The sequence below is a fragment of the Panulirus ornatus genome, chromosome 16 (assembly GCF_036320965.1).
Source record: "Panulirus ornatus isolate Po-2019 chromosome 16, ASM3632096v1, whole genome shotgun sequence".
Lineage (NCBI taxonomy): Eukaryota > Metazoa > Arthropoda > Malacostraca > Decapoda > Palinuridae > Panulirus > Panulirus ornatus.
The window spans coordinates 43545127-43569545 of NC_092239.1; the positions used below are offsets into that span (position 1 = coordinate 43545127).

Here is a 24419-nt window from a genome sequence, read left to right on the forward strand (position 1 = left end):
AAAGGCGTGCAAGGAACAGAGTAAATTGGAACGATGTGGTATACCGGGGCCGACGTGCATTATACATGACAGCTAGAGACTAAGTGTGAGCGAATATGGCCTTTGTTTTCTTTTCCTAGTGCTACCTCGCACGCGTGCGGGGGGAGGGGGCTGTCATTTCATGTGTGACGGGGTAGCGACCGGAATGAATAAAGGCGGCAAGTATGATTTATGTACATGTGTATATATGTATATGTCTGTGTATGTATATATATATATGTATACGCTGAAATGTATAGGTATGTATATGTGCGTGTGTGGACGTGTATATATATACATGTGTATGTGGGTGGGTTGGGCCATTCTTTCGTCTGTTTCCTTACGCTACTTTGCTAACGCGGGAGACAGCGACAAAATATAATATAATATATATATATATATATATATATATATATATATATATATATATACACACAGTATAATCTGATGCACTGTAAACAGCTTCAGAGTAAGGTGGACAGCAAGGACCAAGTATTGAGGGAGGAGGAGGAGGAGGAGGTAGTACTCACCTTGGGGCCAGGTGGTCCTGTCACCCCCGGCTGGCCAGCTGGACCCGGAGGACCTTGTTCCCCTGGAAGCCCGTCCAGACCCGCCTCTCCCTTGGGTCCCTGCCTGCTCTCACCTGGAAGCCCTGTGGGTGAGGGAGAGGAAAGGTGTAAGTGAACAGCTCCTTCTGAGGGAGGAGACTGGTTGGCTGGGAATCCTCTAACTCACACTGTCGTACAACGCTGCCTGCTGCTAGATCTCCTTGAATGTATGCAGGCAAGAATACATACTAGTGGGTATTTATGCATGTATGTATGTATGTATGTATGTATGTATGTATATGTGTGTGTGTGTGTGTGTGTGTGTGTGTGTGTGTGTGTGTGTGTGTGTGTGAGTGTGCGTATAGGTATCATACAGGTATATGTGTAAATTACATATTTGTTTTGATCCATATGTATATACAGAGGGGAAGCTGTATTCTCGTGCCCCCCACTTTAGCCCTGTCTTAATGGCGTATTCTTTACTAATTTCTTCCCAGGCTCAAGTTTACTAACTCTCAGATTAGCTTGTTCCATGTAACGTGTGTATAATGAGTAAGAATTCTACATGTAGCATGTATCTCTCTCTGTATGTGACCTGTAATGGTTAATGTGATTATATTATGTATCTCTATATGTGACTTATGTTAGTTAAAGTCATTATATTACGTATCTCTATATGTGACCTATATTGGTTAATGTCATTATATTATGTATCTCTGTATGTGACCTATATTGGTTAATGTCATTATATTATGTATCTCTGTATTTGACCTGTATTGGTTAATGTCATTATATTATGTATCGCTGTATGTGACCTGTATTGGTTAATGTCATTATTTTATGTATCTCTATATGTGACCTGTATTGGTTAATGTCATTATATAATGTATCGCTGTAAGTGACCTGTACTAGTTAATGCCATTATATTATGTATCTCTGTATTTGACCTGTATTGGTTAATGTCATTATATTATGTATCGCTGTATGTGACCTGTATTGGTTAATGTCATTATATTATGTATCGCTGTATGTGACCTGTATTGGTTAATGTCATTATATAATGTATCGCTGTAAGTGACCTGTACTAGTTAATGCCATTATATTATGTATCTCTGTATTTGACCTGTATTGGTTAATGTCATTGTATAATGTATCGCTGTATGTGACCTGTACTAGTTAATGTCATTATTTCAAGTATCTCCATATGTGACCTGTACTAGTTAATGTCATTATTTTATGTATCTCCATATGTGTCATTATATTATGTATCACTGTATGTGACCTGTACTAGTTAATGTCATTATTTTATGTATCTCCATATGTGTCATTATATTATGTATCGCTGTATGTGACCTGTATTGGTTAATGTCATTATACTTGCTTTTATCATACGATACAAATATTTGGGAGGTGGCTTACCTGGCGCCTGATATGTAAGGAATTAAACAGAGTTTTTTTGTCAGCTATATTGAACTGGGCTTCGGAGCGAGTGTTGCTATGAGAGTATGAGAGGTCTTGGGAATGGAACACAACAGCCGTGGTCACACACGTACCTCGTGGACCGGCAGGTCCCAGCCGGCCAGGGGATCCGATCTCGCCATCCCGTCCCGGTGGTCCAATTTGTCCAGGCCGGCCATCTTTACCGGGAAGACCCCTTGGTCCAGCTGGACCGGCAGCGCCCGGCGGTCCAGGTGGGCCAGGGAGGAAGTTGGTCTCACCCTCGAAGTCACCTCCTAAGCAATGGTAAACAGTTAGTTCCAGTAAGGTCTCGAAACCTGTAAGTCTGTGTTATCATATCCTGCATCATGACTAACCAGCCTCTTACCTGGTCCACGTGTAATGAAACCAGGTACCCCGGGCGGTCCAACTGGGCCAGGGCTGCCGTCCCGCCCGTCGATGCCTCTGAGGCCATCACGGCCAGGTGGTCCAGGTGGGCCAGGCGGACCGGGAGGGCAGACACACTGGTTGGACCCGACCGGTTCCGTGCTGAGGGTGGGCCGTGGAGAAATGCCCTCTCCCTGTTGGAATAATTGGTAAGAGTATCTTAAACTTCTTCTCCTCCTCCTCCTGCTCCTCACCTCCTCCTCCTCCTGCTCCTCACCTCCTCCTCCTCAGACAGCACACCGTCAGAGCAAAGACGTAGGTTAGGTTGACTGGGTTTTAGACCTACAGACTGACTGCCAGGCTTCTCATGGACGCCAACTTTTAACTACAATATCAATAAGAAAATGAAATTCTTATACACCTTAAGGTATTAAGGGGGGACTGTTACACACTAGCAACTGCTGCTATATATTTAGAAGGACTGTTACATACTCCCACCGCATATATTGTCCTCACAATAAATATTCTTTACATGAATAATATCAATGGAGACAGCGGATATACTGATCGTGCAAAATCATAAGGTCGTCGCAATAGAATAAGTGAGCAGAGTTACAACTTATGATTTGAAAATTGTACACAAAAAACAGTCTCATTTCATTCTGCAATAAATTAGAAGATATGCAATAAAACACAGGAACATCTTTATTGCAAACTGGAGGAACGGGTAGTGGAGGCTACGATTTTGGAAGGGGCCAGCTGCAGGACTCCCGAGAACGTGACAGAGGTTAGCAATAGGAATATATATATATATATATATATATATTTATATATATATATATATATATATATATATATATATATATATATATATATATATATATATGAGAGAGAGAGAGAGAGAGAGAGAGAGAGAGAGAGAGAGAGAATGGAAAAAAAATAAAACTAGTGATTTAGAATAATAATTAAGAAAACGTTAAAAGCTGCTGTACGAAAAGTAGCCAGATTCAGGACCACGGAAAAATATGGTACGACGCCAGACTATGACTCACATTATACGCGTCGCTTCCTCCCTCCTCCACTATATCAATATCCCCACGGATGTCCTGCTCGCGACGTCTGCCATTATTTCTCCTCCTTTCATTCACACGCCCACGCCCTCTGCTGCTGGTGCTACTGAAGCGCCCTCGGCCCCTGTTGTTCGAACGTCCCCGGCCTCGCCCGCGCCCGCGGTTCAGCGGGTGATCGCTGACGTGGGAGGTGTCCGGGAGACCCATCTCGATCACGGGTTCGCCCAGCGGGGGCAGCGAGGCGGACGGTGAGCGCAGGAGCTTGGCTTCCAACGTCCGCACCCGAGAGAGCAAGTTGTGCATCTGGGTGCAGTTAAAGCACGCTGCCGGAAATGAGAGATTTGTGATTAGTACGGACACAAATACAAGATCAAAGTAAAACCCAATAAAGTCACTAACTTAGAACGCAAGCAACAAAGGTACATACATACGTACATGCATACATACATACATACATACATACATACATACATACATACATACACAGGAAAAACTGGTTTGAAAATAACAGGGGTTGCCAAGAGAAGCCTAATTGCCTATGAAAAACCAAAGACGTCAGTCTACATCATTAAAGGAAAATCGATTGAGTTGACGTTAAATTTGCTAAGTCTGCCTTGTGGCCCATTTTCTAGTACCGTAAGAAAATGCTGCATTCACACACTAGTGATGTAAGAAAATGGATTCACACACCATCATGAAATGCTAGTATGATTTAAGTAAACATTCTACATGTAACAGTGTCAGGGTCCAGTGAAAATTGAATTGATAATAATCATTAATCTGTTAATTGATAATAGACCATCAGCACATGATCAGTGTTACAAACACTAATGACAAGTCAGGTGGCGCCAACTTCAGCAGTTGCTCTTTTTTTTTCATAGGGATCGTTACACACTAGCAACTGCTGTTCTGCCTTCAGAAGGACTGTTACACACTAGCAACTGCTGCTCTACCTTCAGAGGGACTGTTACACACTGGCAACTGCTGCTCTGCCTCCAGAGAGACTGTTACACACTGGCAACTGCTGCTCTGCCTCCAGAGAGACTGTTACACACTGGCAACTGCTGCTCTGCCTTCAGAGAGACTGTTACACACTGGCAACTGTTGCTCTGCCTTCAGAGAGACTGTTACAGACTAGCAACTGCTGCTATGAGTCCAACCAGTTGCTACATACTAGCTCTACCCTCAGACAAGCCTACAAATTTTGTGAACCTCCAAAGTCTCTGAAGATAATCAGAATCAAGCTTCATGTTATCTAGTGTTCATAAATGTAACAATAAAAGAGGTCCCCCTTTTCTATGAATACTTCCTCCATTTTTTTTCTTTATTATACTTACCGCCGTCTCCCACGTTAGCGAGGTAGCGCAAGGAAACAGACGAGGAATGGCCCAACCCACCAGCATACACATGTTTACCAAATGGCGTCCTAGCTACGTCTGCCCAGCATAAAACTTATCACAATTTCCACATGGCACTTTACAGATGCACCCAGGAGAATTTTCTGGTGAGTCCCTGATTAAGACATTCTTTATAGTATTATTGTTGCTGAAGGCAACATTTACATTAAATACTATAAATACAATGATACATTAGATACAATAATACTATAAAGAATACGTTAATCAGGAATTCACCAGAAATTCTGGATGCATTTATAAAGTGCCATGGAGAAATTGTGATAAGTTTTATGTTGGGCAGACTGGTAAGGATTTTTCTGTTAGACTTAAGCAACATAAATATAGTGTAAGAACAGGACAAGAATCAAATGCCTTGTTTAATCACGTTAAAACCTGTGATCACTGTATTGACTGGAGTAATGCCATCTCAGTTATTAACTCTAAACTCCAGCACCACGAAAAATATCCTTGAATCTTCTATCATTAGATACACATAGAATTATAATCTTAATATTAGTGAAGGTCTATACAAATTGGATAGCTTTATTGTTGATAGAATATTAAACAATTTCCCTTCTTGTCAACAAAATAAGTTTATGATACGCTCGTTGTCTGTCTTGAACATTCGCATGTTTACCAAATGGCGTCCGAGCTACGTCTCTTCTTTGTATATCAACTGACTGTTATATTTCTCTCTCGTGTCTTCCCTGATGACGTGATTATTACACGAAAGAGGACTTGGGAACTTATCGTGTCTCATTTTCACCGGGGACTCATAGGAATATACTTGATCACGTGCAAAATTGTGATCCTCTCCAAGTCATGTGGTATGTGTAATTCGGGTGTTGTTTAAGTTCATATGCGAACTGAACTCTTGTTTAAACTGGTTAGTGATATTCTTGACTAGCATATATATATATATATATATATATATATATATATATATATATATATATATATATATATATATATATATATATATATATATGAAGAGGAGGGGGGGTGCTATTTCATGTGTGACGGGGTAGCGACAAGAATGGATGAAGGCAGCAAGTATGAATATGTACATGCGTATATATGTATATGTCTATGTATGTATACGTTGAAATGTATAGGTATGTATATGTGCGTGTTTATGTATATAAATGTGTATGTGGGTGAGTTGGGACATTCTTTCGTCTCTTTCCTTGCGCTACCTCGCTAACGCGGGATACAGCGACTAAGTATAATGAATATATATATATATATATATATATATATATATATATATATATATATATATATATATATATATATATATCCCTGGGGATAGGGGATTAAGAGTACTTCCCACGTATTCCCTGCGTGTCGTAGAAGGCGACTAAAAGGGGAGGGAGCGGGGGGCTGGAAATCCTCCCCTCTCGGTTTTTTTTTTTTTTTTTTTTTAATTTTCCAAAAGAAGGAACAGAGAATTGGGCCAGGTGAGGGTATTCCCTCAAAGGCCCAGTCCTCTGTTCTTAACGCTACCTCGCTAACGCGGGAAATGGCGAATAGTTTGAAAGAAAAGAAAATATATATATATATATCAGCCCTTACTATGATCACAGTTGTCGCCGTAGAAGCCTGGACAGCAGCCGTACTCCGTCTCCTTCACCTCCTTGAAAGACGTGACGTAGCGAGGCCGGGTCATGGTCCTGCAGCAGGTAAGAAGACTCGAGTCAGCAACATGACACACACGCCTCACGGACGGTGTGGGTCCACGATAGCAACAGACGGGAGGGACTTCGTGCTCGTATGAGCAAGTAGTGTGTTACTGGCCTACGAGAACTTACGACGAAACATGAAGGATTAATATGAGTAATGTGTTGTCAAGTGTTATGTGCGGGATGGAGATGTCTGTAGAATGAATGCATGCAGCTCACGGGCGTGTGAGGCAGCAGAAAGGAAAGAGACAGCTTCCTGGGTCACAGGAATGACACTTGACAGCCACTGAAGTGCTGGCTGACTGTGCAGCCATCACGAACCCTTCCGATACCCAGGCGGGTACCAGTACTGGTAATATACATACTTCCTTGGTCGGTGGCTGTCTACTACCTACGAGAGAGAGAGAGAGAGAGAGAGAGAGAGAGAGAGAGAGAGAGAGAGAGAGAGAGAGAGAGAGAGAGAGAGAGAGAGAGAGAGAGAGAGAGCCGGTGTTCGGTGCGTGATGTCGGAGACAAATACTGAAAAAGAAATAATGTATAACAACAGAGTAATGGTCCCTAGAGTAATATATGAATTCCAGGTTGTTGAACCCATGCAAAAATCGGACACTAAAAGTTCTCATGTATGATGAAAAACTATGAACTCTGAGTATGTTATGATATAAATACAATGTAAGCGAATTTGATTCAGACTCTGAATCCTGGACTGAGTACAAGGAGCGTCTTCAGATTGAATATACTAGAAACTATCATGTAATAATATCAAGGAGATATCAACTAAATTGGTTGTATCAGATACATATACAAATACATAGGTGTATCACATACATATACAAATACATAAGTGTATCATATACATATACAAATACACAGGTGTATCATATACATATACAAATACACAGGTGTATCATATACATATACAAATACATAGGTGTATCACATATATATACAAATACATAAGTGTATAATATACATATACAAATACATAGGTGTATCACATACATATACAAATACATAAGTGTATCATATACATATACAAATACATAAGCGTATCATATACATATACAAATACATAGGTATGATACGTATCATATACATGTACATAAAACACAATTACAATAGTACAAATCATTAACACCAAAGTTAAGCACAGTTGTGGAGGGTTACACGATACTTACATAAACTGAACACGGTTCCTGATTTTGACTTTGCCTGTATAGGTCTCCGTGCCATTGGCCACTTTGCACGACACCATCTTGCTCACAGTGTAGGGACAGAAATTCCTGGGGGTAGAAAATGGATACTGGTCACATTACGTATCATAAACAAAGAGGTTTACCTACAGTGATCATTCTATCTTAAAGCAGTACACAAAATCTAAGTGTGCCCGTGAGGGGTCGAAACATGTAAGGACTGAAACAAGTATGTTTATGAAAAAAAGTTACCCTCTTTAACAATTTATCTAGTTACTCTCTTTACTATAATCTTATTTCACATAAAATATGTTATCCAAGATTTCAGTTAACATTACATAATTCATTAAATAAACACAATATCCTGTCATGTGATCATCAACAAACACTAACTGTAGTTATGAACATTTTCTCGACATTATTATCCTGCAACGAAACGTTAGTCAGCATGATATATGTGATCAATACTAAGATTTTAGTTTCTTTTTGAGAAAACGGCAAGAAATACAGGATATTATTCAGACCAGTTACTTTTTCTCTCAAAACTGCATAAATATTAATATTGCATATTCTAAAGTGGTGGCTTGAGCTGGCAGACAGCAAACAGTAAGAAGTAAAATATGAAATACATCAAACTATTAATTCAAACCTTAATTTCGGGACTTATCGGTCTCAAAACACAATCTGAAACTCAGAATCTTATCCAGGATGATGAATATGACCTATATTAAGAAACATGATTTTGTGGGATGATATCGATTTTCTAATACAATTTCCCACTATTCCTTACACCTCCTTCAAGGTCGTCTTTATCTGAGCAAATAAGTTCATTATCAGGATGAAATTCAGGTAATATATATATATGTTTAGCATTCCTTGGTCACCCCTGCGTACTGAATTACGTTGCCTGTAGCATCTGTTCCTGATTTACCAGTCTGGCCAATGTATGCACATCTTTACATGCCTTCCACTTGACGGTGTAAAAAATCCAAATTATCTGATAACTGGGCTTACTTTTGTAATTATTATACAATTGGGAGCATATACGCCGTCAGATGTAAGACATGTAAAGATGTATACAATGGTAAAACAGTAACTGACTTCTACGTCTTCTATCTTATTCTTGTATCTCCCCTGACGATGTGATCATTACACGAAAGTGCACATGAGAACTTACCGTGTTTCACTTTCCTCGTGGTTACCAGCACATATATATATATATATATATATATATATATATATATATATATATATATATATATATATATGTATATATAGTCATTTTTCGTAACTGCTCGTTGCCATAACTTTATGGGGAATAAATGGCCCAGTTGGGTTCTGTTTACAAAAACAAAAGAGTATAACCGATTGCTGTGGCAACCAGATTTCCCAGAGTAAAGCATTTATTTAAGTAACTATTAAGTGTATAACTGCAACTACCTTCAACGATATATTTCACAATCACATAAGCGGCGACGAGGATAAAACTGCATGAAATTAGTGTGGACAACCAATGAAAGTTACGAACAAGTGGGAAAACGGTGTCCCACGATGATAATAACCAGTCGACCTTGTCGAGTGATTTCTGCCGGTGGATTACTGCAAACGTAAGCGAATTTGATCCAGACACTGAATCCTGGACTGAGTACAAGAAGCGTCTCCAACATCATTTCTCGGCAAACGATATAAAAGATGCAGTCAAGAACACAGTACGAGATTAGAATCCCATAAAAGAATCAGGCGACCAGGGAAGAGTGTTGTTGCTCAACATTAGCTCTTTGACGACAGACCCGCAAGATCAAATGCTGCGCGATCGGTTGATTGTAGGCATCAACGATGAACAGATTCCAGTAAAACTACTGCCATTGGAGCCCACGACTGGTGAAGGTTCTGTTGTACAAGAATATCTACGATCTGGCGGTGTCAATAGAGGCCACACAGAAGGACGTGGTGTCAGACAAGAAGCAGTCATCATCCCTGCAAGCAGTGACACAAGGCCCACCCTGTTGGAGATGCGGTGAACTTCATCATCCAGACAGCTGTCGGGCCAGAGACAAGAGGTGTTACAACGGCCAACAAGGAAGCCATTTCTCCCGTAAATGACAGTCGTCTCAGCGACAGGACTGGACCAAGAGAAGAAAGGATGGATGGGCATCTACTAGTAGCAGTTTCAAACCTTCACCAAACAACACACCCAAGAGAACGCCTCCACTTAGGAGGAGGAGAACAGCGTCCAGAGGGGGAGGAAGACCACCAAGAGGGAGAAGAAGACCGCACTGAGGGGGAGGAGGACCTCAGTGAGGGTAGGAGGACCGCACTGAGGGGGAGGAGGACCGCACTGAGGGGGAGGAGGACCTCAGTGAGGGTAGGAGGACCGCACTGAGGGGGAGGAGGACCGCACTGAGGGGGAGGAGGACCTCAGTGAGGGTAGGAGGACCGCACTGAGGGGGAGGAGGACCGCACTGAGGGGGAGGAGGACCTCAGTGAGGGTAGGAGGACCGCACTGAGGGGGAGGAGGACCGCACTGAGGGAGAGGAGGACCTCAGTGAGGGTAGGAGGACCGCACTGAGGGGGAGGAGGACCGCACTGAGGGGGAGGAGGACCGCCGGGAGGGAGAAGATGACCGGCTAAAATGTATCAAGTGGAAAACATAGACAACCAATGAAGAAGGATTAGAAAACAATAATGGTGTTGAGGAAAGTAGAGTATTTTGGATTTAGTTCAGTACATTATCATGGTAGTGGAAACAAGATAGTAGTTCAACTGGGCAGAGCTCAGCCATTTATGTGTAGACTGAACACTGGAGGGCAAGAGGTAGATTTTGAGATAGGTGCAAATTTTACCATAATAAATGAACATGATTACAAGAGTCTGTGTGACAAGGTACCCAGATCACAAGAGAAACGAACGGAAGATAATGTGATGCTGACGTCAAAAAGAAGAGAAAGATTCACATTTAAAGGTGTTATGAAAGTTCATGTACCACACTATGGTCTGGTATATGAGTTGCCGTTAGTGGTAGCAGTAGAGGTGATGGACAAAATTTATTACGTAGGAAGTGATCACAAACACTCCAGATTTACAGAAGGAATTCAGTGTTTAATGTACAGGAACATTTGGATAGTAAAGTTTGCGAGGGATTTCAATATGAAGTACGCTGGTGTATTTGAGGAAGGGTTGGGCACGTACACTGGAGGGAAGGACAATATTCATGTAGATGCTCGTGTAAAGCTGAAATTTTTGAAAGCTCGCCCACTGCCCTTTTCTTTGAGAGAGCCACATACATACAACTAGACAGGCTAGTGGCAAGTGCAACACACACAAGTGGAAAGCTCAGAATGGGCCATTCCGATAGTGGCTGTGTCCAATTCCTGCTCAGAAGTTAGAATTTGTGGAGACTTCAAAGTGAGGGTAAACCCGGTGGCTGAGAAGGACTCTTTTCCAAGTCCAAAAATAAATGATTTATTGACCCTTCTGGTAGAAGGAAAGTCTTCGTAAAAACTGGATTTGGGTCGTGCTTATCAACAGATGTTACAGGATGAAGAGTCAAAGAAGTATTGTGTGATGAACACACACACAGAGGTTGCTCTGTTATAATAGATTACCGGGCCTCTGGAATCACGAATGAACCTGCGACTTTTCAAAGGGAAATTTGCAATCTATTGAGAGACATTTCCTCACACTGTTGTGTATCTAGATGATATTGTGATCACTGGAAGCAGTGAAGCAGAACACAGAGCAAACTTGACCAAAGTGGTGGAGAGATTAAATGAAAATGGTTTGAAGCTGCAATTTGACGAAATGTGTTTTTCAAGAACAGTTCGAGTTATTTAGGACACAAAATTGATGCACAGGGCAGTCATATATTATACAGTAGAGTAAAAGCAATTGTGGACGCACCCAGGCCAAAAGATGTGCAAAAATTGCGATCATTTTTAGGATGTATAGATCTTTATGGTCAATTTCACAGGAAAGTCTCTTCAGTGTTTGTGCCATTGTATATACTGTTAAGGAAGCGGGTGCAACGGCAGTGGTTGCAGACCACAAGAAGCTGCATTTGAGAAAGCCAAGCAGATGTTGTTGTCTGGTGAGGTTATGGTACATGATCCAGAGAGGCCTCTTGTTGTGTCATGTGATGCATCACCGTATGCTATACAGGCAACGCTAGAACACAAACAGGAAGATGGATCACAACAACCTCTAGCTTTTGCTTCACGCAAACTGAATGATGACAAAAAAATTAGATATCCACAAAGTGACACAGAGAGTTTGCCAACAGCGTCTGGGGTGCACCATGTTCATAACTATGTGTATGGAGGATTATTCACATCGAGCACAGACCACAAGCCCACAGTGTCACTTTTGTATGAACACAAGGCATTGCCCAGTATGGCTGGTGCGAGAATACAACGTTGGGCCATCTCACTTGCTGGTTATGATTACCAGTTGAAATTTAGAAATGGTCGTGACACTGCAAATGCTGACCTGTTGTGTAGGTTACCATTGGCGGAGAAGCCAGCATCAGTATCACTCCCCACAGACACCATATTGTTGTTATAGAGCACACTGAAGATTCACCAGTGGCAGCTAAACACATCAGGACAACGCATGACCCAGTATATGCTAAAGTCTTGTCTTTCATCAGAAATGGTTGGGCAAAAGCTGCTCAACGTCCCAGAATTTAAGTCAATTTATGTGCGTAGAGATGAACTTAGTCCAGTTGAAGGTTGTACAATGTGGGTGAGCGGGGTAGTGGTTCCTCCAGCAGGATAGCAGTGTAGTAAAAGAACTGTACGAGGCTCATCCAGGTATCTCCACAATGAAGGACATCGCTAGATCATATGTTTGGTGGCCTAATTTAGGTAGAGATACTGAACACATAGTTGAAACTTGTGAGATCTGTCAAGTAAATAGAAATAAACCGTGTGTTGCACCGCTTCATGTGTGGCCATACCCCGGTAAGCCATGGGAGAGAGTATATGTAGATCTCGCAGGACCGTTCATGGTGCATATGTGTTTGGTCCTCATTGACGCTTCTTCAAATTGGTCAGAGGTAAGGATTATGAATAGTACGTCAACACTCGCAACCACTGCTGAGGTGAGGGCTATTATTACCACTCATGGCCGGCCCTCAGTGTTAGTCAGTGTTAACGGAGGCCAGTTTACCAGTTATGAACTTGGCTAATCTATACAGAAAAAAAAGAATAGGATTGAACGTTACTTGAGTTGCTTTTTAGCTCTCATGGCATGACTGAAAGAGCTGTTCAGACATACAAAAATAGGCTGAAGAAAATGAGAAAAGCAGACATCAAAACAAGGTGGTCCAGGTTCTATTCAGATCTAGTTGTTCACCACAGTCTGTCACTGGGAGTAACCCAGCAGAGTTACTAAAGAGAAGAAATCTACAGTAACCCCTCGCCCTTCTGGGACCAAACTTAAAAAAAAAAAAGGGGGTAAACAGGAAATAATAAGATCAAACGAAATATCATGATGAGGGCAGACCTTTGAAGGAATATAGAGTAAATGATAAGGTATTTATGGAGAATAATAGTGGTCGAGGAAGCTCGTTGGGTCCCAGAAGCGGTAGTGGAAGTGGCTGGACTCCTGACATATGATATAAAACTGTGTGATGACAGAGTTGTCAGGAGACATGATGATCCAATGAGGTTTAGAAGTGTCAAGATGTCAGAGCGGGAAGCTCTGAGGAAGTAATCATGCAGGAGTGGGTTGAGGACGGTGTGAGTGACACACGCATCAGGCTGGCTACACGACAAATGAGTTCTGGTCAAGTTGTGAGTCAGGAACCGGATAAAACACTTGAAGATCAAACAAATGGTAACTTCGGTTGTCTGAGCCAAATAGAGTTTAACATATGCTGGGAGAAACCTGGAGTAAGTTCATCCTGTATGGTTCCTTCAGAAGCTCAGTGAAATTCAAAACACAGTATGGAAGATACTTGATTGGGTTTGGGCATTAAGCCTATCAACTGCCAGGGTCATTACGGCAACCAAAAAATCTTTAGCATCTTCTTCAGGTGTTAAAGAGAATTCTGAGACCAACAATCTCACTATGCATGAGGCCCATCTTGTCTTAAACTGTAATATATAAACTCGTAAAATATGAAAGTAATATCAAAGAGTACAAAAATGTCTGTAATACACTGAAAATGAAAAAGAACAAGTTATATATATATATATATATATATATATATATATATATATATATATATATGTAATTTCAAAGATGTGTATATTTTCTAGTACCTAGATTATCTTATATTTCTGTGACACAGCAAGGAATTTGTAAATTCCTTGATAATGACCAAGGTACAATTGCCAGTAAACAATTCTTTTATATATCCTATTTGTTTCAAATTTAAGGGGGGAAAGGATGTCATGACTTTATAGGGAATGATACTTTTTTAAGGCCCAACTGGGCTGTGCTCACAAAAACAAAAGAGTATAACCGACCGCTGTAGCGACAAGAAGTTTTCCCGGAGTAAAGCAATTTTTTTAAGGATTATTAAGTATTTAACAGAAACTAGGCTAAGTATTAAACTCTTAATATTCATAATCAATCTCATCAATAATGATAACATTAGATTTATTGTTTGAAAGCAACAAATGTGACCATAGCACCTTTTCTGAAATATTAAGATACCCCAAACAAAGAGTAGGAAGAATATGAAGAAAATACATTAGTTACCTCTAACTCGTACCCAGTTTTCTTTTATTCTAGAATGCAATGTTAGATTTCTTCGGATGTTAGAATATATGTGTTAATGAATACGTTAGACTGAGAATTCCTATATACTACTAAAAGATTTAATTCTTTTCAATATTTCTGAAAACAGAACTGAAATCGGAAATGCACAAATTTTATGAACTATTATATGTAGAAATGCTGCAATTAAGAGTGGTGAGTACCAAACTGTGTCAGCACATGCTTGTCGTATTGAACGAAGTGGTTTTCGTTTAACTGAAATGACGGCGCATCTTAATGAGTACGTATACCAGTGGAGGATAATCATACAGAGTGAAGAATTAAAAACGTCTGCCAACCGGCTACCAATTCTAACTAGATATGTCCCCCCCTTAATCCGACAAAACCCTCTTTTATTTTTAGATGAAATTCCTATGTATTAACATACGAGTTTCCCTGTAAAGGATGTAACATTATTAGCTCTATCATGATCAATATTGGCTCCCTTCTACTGCCACTGAAATGCCGTAATTCATTTGTGGACTTAACATGTTTTGAGCAACATTATGTGATGGTTGTAGGAACAATTTGTGTTCGCATATATTCTCTCTGCAGTAGTTATTTTCGCCTACAATTAGACGACCACCAGAATCACAGTGACACATACTTAGAACGAGGGTCGAAAACAAACACATTGTTCATAAAAAGAAGGATTATTGTCTCCGACGACTTATACGACACAAATCAAATATAAAATACATTGCATATACAGGAGTTATATATCTTACTCTCATATGAATTAAACAAGTTTTGGAAATATGCGAGTACAGACCAATATACGTCAGGATACATCAGTTGCACAAAATGGATTACTTTAACTCTTTTAAGTTATGATAAATTCTACCATGTAGTTTTATAAGTCACATGAATATGAGGATTACGTAATTCAGTGGCTCTTTCCATATGAACAGCGTCAGCCCTAAACACAACCTCTGAAACTGGCGGTCGATCTGGTTCCCACCGGTGTGAGGTTAAAGATGTGGTTGCTAGGTTCAGGTCACCACCAGAAAATGTCAACAGACACTACAAGTTAAATAACTGATTGTGACGATTTTAATGCACCCTGGGCTGCTCTCTGTTCTTATATCTCTCTTCTGTTCGCCTCTCTCGCTCTCTCTTTATCAACCTTGTCCACTTTTTCTACTTTCCTGCACTCGCCACCCGCAGATGCACTTTATGTGCTGCTGTCGTCGCTTGGGCAGATCGGGCTACTGTGCTTTCTCTTACTCGTTCACTTATTCGTAAGTTTGTGTACCTGGCTGGCTGAGTACATTGGGTTGGATCGTATCTTATAGTATGTATGTATGGAGGGGATGGAGGTCACGTACAAGCGAGTTGCGTGCAAGTGCCGACTGGGAGAGTGTATGCTCTGTAGACGTATATCTAAGTGTGTCCATATGTGGTCTAGCCAGCCAGCCGGCAGAAGTTGTCAGTCGACGGAGACTCAAATGAAACACGACGCTATTCATTTAAAAGAATAATGCTTCACTTCCTTAAACTAAGCCTCACTAGATTGTTGAACGGCAAAAGCTTGTAGTTTCATCAAACTTGAGCAACTAATAAGAAGAGAATATACATATGATTAGGAAGAATTTACCAGAAGAATATCGGTAAGGCTAAAGCTATAAGTGTAATTAAGCAATAAACTGTTGAATCTGTCGATAACCGATCGTTCAGGAAGTATCTTGTTTTATAAACGTCGATAAAACATTAGGAAAAAATGCAAATGACAGAAAAGTAACGCAGGCTATCCTTACTGCAAACGCCTTGTTGATATTCCTACTTCATAACGCAATAACGCTCACTCACAATCATTAACCGACAACAGCGAAATCGAGTGCTTCATGTATTTCCTAAACAGAAAGAGAACCTAAAATTACGGAAGGGGCAACGAAGAATATCATATATAACGGACAGACTTGATCAGTATGGAAAAATTCATTATAACGAAAACCTGAAGTGAATGTCTATAGTGTTATCAATTCACAATGAAGTGATGCTGATATTACTGCCATGGATCATATACATACATTAGAAAGTCTACGACCTGTGAGATGGATTTTTAGGTTAGTGGACAGAGCTTGAACGAAGATGACAGCTGTTGATAGGCGTAACGCCAACCAAACAACCGAAATATATTGAAAATTAAGATGTCAAAAGAGCTCTGGCTCAAAACAAATAGTACAGCAATATTTACATTATTTGTTTTTGATAGTAACCTACGGGGTTCATAGTCGTTCGTAGAGCTGCCAGGTAGGCGCATTAAGTTTCACTGGGAGGTGGCTGCTAATTTCAGTATGTGTGTGTTTGTGATACATTCACTAAGACACAAGCTCAGCACGGGCTCTCGTCAGTGACAGCCCGTTATTAAGAGTTCCGGCACGAGCACAGGTGGGTTGTGTGTTCTCGCGGTGCTATTAGCGACAAATGGCAGCCGCGTGCAGGATGTAGCGTAGTCAGCTCTGTTAAGTGAACGTGTGTGTTGTGTAAAGTGGGATTTTAGAGCTGTGTGTGTGTGTGTGTGTGTGTGTGTGTGTGTGTGTGTGTGTGTGTGTGTTTCTGAGCGCGCGTGTGATGTGAGTGTGTGTGTGTGTGTGTGTGTGTGTGTGTGTGTGTGTGTGTGTGTGTGTGTGTGTGTGTTTCTGAGCGCGCGTGTGATGTATGTATGTATGTATGTGTGTGTGTGTGTGTGTGTGTGTGTGTGTGTGCGTGTGCGTGTGTGTGTGTTGTGTGTGTGTGTGTGTGTGTGTGTGTTAGAAAAGAAAAAGAAATCATGAATTAAAGGAGAAAGTGAAAATTCTGACATGCTATGGTTTTTAAACATGCGCGTGCACTATTGGAATTATCTTTAGATGGCGTCTATATTGATCGACTGGTGGTTTGTTTGATCTTGACACTGACGACCATTATAACTCCGGCAGCTGATGAACCTAAACCTCACACAAACCACCACACCTGACGTACGCTGGCTGGGCGGGTTGTATGTGTGTGTGCGTGCGCGAGATGTGTCACGCTTGGGAAGGAAGATGCTTATGGCGCGCTGTCGAGCAGCAGTAGTTGCCACAGCAATTTATACCAGTTTACATACAGCACGAACACCACCATCATCACCGCGTCGGCTATATAACATATTTAGTTAGCTCAGTGCCTCCCCCACCACTTCCACCTCAGCCTGCTGGGCCGGACGCATCTTCCGTCATACGACTGTTGCACTGAAGCAGCCGAATCAAATAAAAGTGAACCCCTGGTGGGACTCGAACCCACAATCCTTGGCTTAGGAGGCCAATGCCTTATCCATTGGGCCACAGGGGCTGATGTAAAGACAAGTGTGTGGAGACCAACACAATGCTCTAGCTATGAAGCCCAACACAATGTTAACTAGTTTACCAGGAACATGTTTTAGGTACGAAGCTTTTGTTCAGTTGTGTTCACTGAGGAAAGACAATGCATGTTATTGTATGGTACCAAAAACTCTGATGAAAACGTACATATACTTCTGAACATTTTCCCTTCAGTATGAAATTCAGCTACACACACACACACACACACACACACACACACACACACACACACACACACATATATATATATATATATATATATATATATATATATATATATATATATATATATATATATATATATATATCATGCACTTTGTTCGGATACATACATGTATACATATATATGGACCTTTTTTATTTCGACGTGTAAATGATTTCGTGGTAAAGAAAATTTGGAGACATTAAAACATTTGTACAGGATATGGCTCCAGAAACGTTGAACATGTATCTTGGGACTAAAAAAAATCTTGAGGGAATTTCCCTGACAGATCATGGTAGCCTCATACATTCAGTCATCTACTGTGCTGGCAGCAGCGGCTAAGTCAATTGTTATAAGCAACAGCACAAGACGATTTTACACACATCACAAGGAGACTTACTTCATCATAGTCCAGAGGACAGACAGTGAGAGATGTTCGTTATATCATCAAATTACAATCTCATCTCACAGTGAGCTTCTCATCTACCTGGTGTGGAAAGTAGAGACGATCTCAAAATATCATGAACTTTATGAGCCAGTGTTGTGGCTCCCATCTCTCTTTTATAACTTAAGAAATATATTCAGTTAAATATTTACACTAGCAGCATCCGCTCTATATCTTTATATATATATATATATATATATATATATATATATATATATATATATATATATATATATATATATATATATATATATATATATATACATATATATATATATATATATATATATATATATATATATATATATATATATATATATATATATATATATATATATATATATTTCATTTACAATAATACTCTCACAGTTACTGTTGCTATATAGTATCAACAGCCCCACAGTTAGCGCTACGCTTCAAGTCTGCACCGATCCCCCAACCCCCTACTCTCTCTCTCTCTCTCTCTCTCTCTCTCTCTCTCTCTCTCTCTCTCTCTCTCTCTCTCTCTCTCACGTTACTGATGTCTCAATGTACATTTTTTTTTTGTTAACACGGTGATCTTTGTTTGCTGTGACATCTGCACCACTGTGCTCCGCTACCGCCCGCCCGATCCATCTTGCTACACATTTCACTGGACTCCATATTAGCGACCTTCCACTCAACCATGGCTGGACCGCTACTGACGCATCAGCTTTAGTGCTGTAGATTTCACAAACATCTGGTTTACGGACATTTAATACCACGAATTGGTTTTAGTGTTCAATGTAATACATATCTATCGTGTTCAGTACAGATGTTGATAGAAAAAAAAATCGTAAATGATATAAAAACATTATTCTTCGTACACTTTGGACGGAAGATCCCGTGTACGTCCATTTTTGCCACAACCATTTTGTCACTCCATCCTTCATTCGCACACCGGATCTCATCTGACGACGTTTTCTAAAGATATTTCCTCTTTATTTCACTAACTGCCTCATTCTTTATGTGTACATATTTAATTTCCTACACTATCATCACACTCTTCTCCTTCGTTACGTTTTAGAGGGGAAAGTCTACATTGCTCGTTCACGTCAGAATCCGCGCCATGCATGACGTATACTTGAGTACAATGTACGTATATGTGATGTACATAAATACGATCTGTAGAGCACAAATACAATCTATATGTGATGTAGTACATAAATACGATCGGTACGTGATGTAGTACATGAATACGATCTGTGTGTAATGTAGATAAATACAATCTCTATGTGATGTAGTACATAAATATGATGTGTGTGTGTGTGTGTGTGATATATGTATGAAGTGTATACTTACGAGTACTTATGACTAGGTCTAGTCAATGGGCAAGATTTGCACGTCGCGCTCACCGCAGGCAAACCTTGCGTTACGGAGAACGAGTCAAGTGTTCGTTTCGTCTAAGTGTTATGTGTGAGCTGGAGAGATCGTCTGCTTGTGGCATGAAAGCCAGCGGCGAGAAAGAAAACAACCAAAGGAATGACACTTGACAACCACTGAAGTGGTGGCTCACTACGTAGCCATCACTAGCCCTCCTGACACCAGGCGGGTGGGGTAGTAATATACCTCCCTGGTCGGTGTCTGCCTACCAACTTGTATGGATTCTGTCAGTGACCAATCACTTGTCAACAGTTATTACAGTCAGCACAATGGTCTCATGTGACCCACGCAAGTAACGGACCCTCCTTCGTTCCACCAGTACACGAGTATACAACATATTATATCATTCTTCATGTGTCAGTGGTTCTGGTTCCATAAGTGAAGCGAACTGTTTGATCTAATGTGCCAATATTCCGTTTCATTTCCGTACAGTGTTTCCCCGAGCATGTCGTCCCGCTGGTGACGCAGCAGCCACCATGTAGCAACATCAAAACTTTTATCAAATTCATTCAACGTGTCACAACTAAATCCATTGTTCACAATTACATCCTCATATCTAACCGAATACAAAATGTTGTTACAGAACCATAAGCTGATTTCCACACAAGCAATCGTCTTGTCCTCAGCTCGTATACAGTAAACTGTAGGATATACAGCAACGTCAATATGTCTGGGGGGAAACATATAATCAGGCTAACGAAATTGTCTGTTTCCCAAGTGTTGCTTACTGTGGCCCACAACCGCTGCTGGGACGTCATCATGGGACACTCGCGTACCATCCTGGTCCTGAGTGCTAGTTGGCTGGCTGGCTATCTGGCCTTTAGGCCTATCAACTGCCAGGGTCATTAAGGCCGTCGACGTCAAGCTGCACTAACAACCGAAAATTTCTAACACCTCCAGGCGATTAAATATTTCTAATAAGACACACACACACACACACACACACACACACTGTGTACACTTGGCCCACACCACAATACTACATCCACCTGGCGTTCACAGACAGACGGTCCACAAGACTAATCTTCACCACGTATAACTTTCCAACGTAATCCACTGACGAAGTGAGAGAGAGAGAGAGAGAGAGAGAGAGAGAGAGAGAGAGAGAGAGAGAGAGAGAGAGAGAGAGAGAGAGAGAGTCAAAGGTTTCAAAAAGTGACCAAAAATCTTCCAACGTAAACCAGCCCAAGTGAATATCCAGAGTACAAAATACTCGCGAGTCTTGTAAACAAAACCTGGTGTGGTAACACTACAGCAGGACCGTGACACTAACATTCATCCCACTGGTAACAGTGTAAATTTCTAGATTAGTTCTGTCTATGTTACATTGCTGACTCTAGAACTTGGGTGTGTCTGTTGGCTACAGTGGCTTTGGTCAAATTAGAATTATGGGTTAGTTGCTGGTGACTAGTGGCACGACACAGTCCCGGTGCCGTTTTCTATTTCTGATAACAAGGTCTTGTGATCCACAAGGAACGACGACTATGGAGCGAGAGCAAAGCGGCAGACCCACAACAGATGCTGGGGTGAACCAGTCCACAGTCAACCCAGCTGTTCATCCACTCCTAGGGGATGGTTGATAAAATGGGTACCTGACTCAGGTTGGGGTATATATATATATATATATATATATCTCGCTTTTTAAACCAGGTATTCCCAATCATCAGTCCTTTTTCAGCACATAAATCTACAAGCTCTTCACCATTTCCATTTACAACACTGAACACCCCATGCATACCAATTATTCCCTCAACTGCCACATTACTCACCTTTGCATTCAAATCACCCATCACTATAACCTGGTCTCGTGCATCAAAACCGCTAACACACTCATTTAGCTGCTCCCAAAACACTTGCCTCTCATGATCTTTCTTCTCATGCCCAGGTGCATATGCACCAATAATCACCCACCTCTCTCCATCAACTTTCAATTTTACCCATATTAATCGAGAATTTACTTTCTTACATTCTATCACATACTCCCACAACTCCTGTTTCAGGAGTATTGCTACTCCTTCCCTTGCTCTTGTCCTCTCACTAACCCCTGACTTCACTCCCCAGACATTTCCAAACCACTCTTCCCCTTTACCCTTGAGCTTCGTTTCACTCAGAGCCAAAACATCCAGGTTCCTTTCCTCAAACATACTACCTATCTCTCCTTTTTTCACATCTTGGTTACATCCACACACATTTAGGCACCCCACTCTGAGCCTTCGAGGAGGATGATCACTCCCCGCGTGACTCCTTCTTCTGTTTCCCATTTTAGAAAGTTAATACAAGGAGGGGAGGATTTCCGGCCCCCCGCTCCCATATATATATATATATATATATATATATATATATATATATATATATATATATATATATATATATATATATATGCGTGTATGGACGTTTACGTATATACATGTGTATGTGGGTAGGTTGAGCCATTCTTTCGTCTGTTTCCTTGCGCTACCTCGTAAACGCGGGAGACGCCGATTAAGTATAATATATATATATATATATATATATATATATATATATATATATATATATATATATATATATATATATATACACATATATTATCCCTGGGGATAGGGGATTAAGAATACTTCCCACGTATCCCCTGCGTGTCGTAGAAGGCGACTAAAAGGGGAGGGAGCGGGGGGCTGGAAATCCTCCCCTCTCTTTTTTTTTTTTTTTAATATTCCAAAAGAAGGAACAGAGGGGGCCAGGTGAGGATATTCCAAAAAAGGCCCAGTCCTCTGTTCTTAACGCTACCTCGCTAACGCGGGAAATGGCGAATAGTTTAAAAGAAAAAAAAAATACATATATATATATATATATATATATATATATATATATATATATATATATATATATATATATATATATATACACACATATATATATAGCGTTTGTGGGACGGCCTTGATTAGGGCCTCAGCTGCCCGCGCCGTCTCAGTTAACGTAAAAACGCCCATGTGCAGACAGACGTGTTTCCCGCTGAATACACAAAAATAGATTAACAAAGTACACTCAAGCCTTTAATGCGTGTAGCATTACTGATCTTTCTCATCTCTACCTTCAGTTTTAATTCATATCTTAATACTTTATGGAACTTGAATCCACATGTTTATAATGTTTATAATGTTTATAATGTAGATAGAGTATGGGGGTAAAACTGAGGGAAACTTGCACACTCCCGTTTGTTGAAATTTTGAGACCGAATCAGCTACGATATGTCGTATTTGCTGGGGAATAAGACGAGTCCAGTGTTTGACGTGAGGATTTACGACGGGAAAGACCCACACCCTGATCTATCCTCACTATGTTTAACCTTCGCCAGAAGTGGACGAGATTCTATGGGACAGATAAATGAATAAGAAAACCTTATCCTGACCTAAACAAATGTGACCCAAACCCTAAACAAGGGAATTCGACCCGGGAACCTGAGGTTAACACCACAGAGCCATTCTCAAGATCAGGGTCAAGATGAAAAGACTTCTTACCAACATATTCTTTTTTGTTCATGTTGAAAATTCAAGGAAACGTAACCTATTTTGATTATATTAATGAATTTATGAGTACCCGGTAAAATGTGATTATTAAGTAACTTACTGTAAGAGAAAATATCTAAATCAAATGATTCATAATTGCTGTAGTGGGTTTGATCGTCATTGGGAACTGATTTACTCACATTAACTGGCATGAGGCAATTCATCATGATCAACACCACTCTCTCTCTCTCTCTCTCTCTCTCTCTCTCTCTCTCTCTCTCTCTCTCTCACACACACACACATACCTAGGAACCCACCACACTACAGTGACACATGGTCCACATTCTCAAGTAATATCACCGCGAGCACACATCCCTGACCTGCGCCAGTCGTCGAGCACCCGAGAGCTGGCTGACGCTCACAAGAGGCCATGTCAGCCTCGTCACATACACCATGAGAGCAGCGGGTCACTGCTGCTGCTCTGGGAGAGCCAGATCTCTGAACTTGTCCAGAAGAAAAATAACTGAGACACGTCAACATTCGCGTGTCAATGTAGCATACATCCCTCAACAAACACAGGTTTACTACACCCTCAACAAACACAGGTTTACTACATCCTCAACAAACACAGGTTTACTACACCCTCAACAGATGCAGGTTTACTACACCCTCGACAAACGAAGGTTTACTACACCCTCGACAAACGAAGGTTTACTACACCCTCGACAAACGCAGGTTTACTACACCCTCGACAAACGCAGGTTTACTACACCCTCAACAGACGTAGGTTTACTACACCCTCAACAGACGCAGGTTTACTACACCCTCAACAGACGCAGGTTTACTACACCCTCGACAAACGAAGGTTTACTACACCCTCAACAGGCGCAGGTTTACTACACCCTCGACAAACGCACCTTAACTACACACATGACAAACCGAACTTCGACTCACCCTCAACGAACGTACACTCTATTCCCCAGTGACACACTCATACAACACCCTCTTCACCACAGGCCACTGACGTATCCCACATGGATCAAGTTAACCG

The 24419-nt window shown here is 40.9% G+C and overlaps 1 protein-coding gene and 1 non-coding gene across 6 annotated transcripts in view; both read right to left on the reverse strand.

Annotated features, from left to right (window-relative positions):
* Positions 1-24419, reverse strand: part of LOC139754272 (uncharacterized) — a 450851-nt gene that overhangs the window by 55261 nt on the left and 371171 nt on the right. For all 5 annotated transcript variants that reach the window (XM_071671650.1, XM_071671645.1, XM_071671646.1 and 2 more), the window contains exons 3-8: positions 7718-7822; positions 6433-6530; positions 3443-3783; positions 2392-2584; positions 2120-2299; positions 549-670 (exon numbers count right to left, since the gene is read on the reverse strand). In XM_071671650.1, coding sequence (XP_071527751.1) covers positions 549-670; positions 2120-2299; positions 2392-2584; positions 3443-3783; positions 6433-6530; positions 7718-7822 — 1039 coding nt within the window. The remainder of the gene's footprint in view (positions 1-548; positions 671-2119; positions 2300-2391; positions 2585-3442; positions 3784-6432; positions 6531-7717; positions 7823-24419) is intronic.
* On the reverse strand, positions 17734-17806 carry TRNAR-CCU (transfer RNA arginine (anticodon CCU)). The gene has a single exon. It is a non-coding gene; the product is annotated as a tRNA-Arg (tRNA).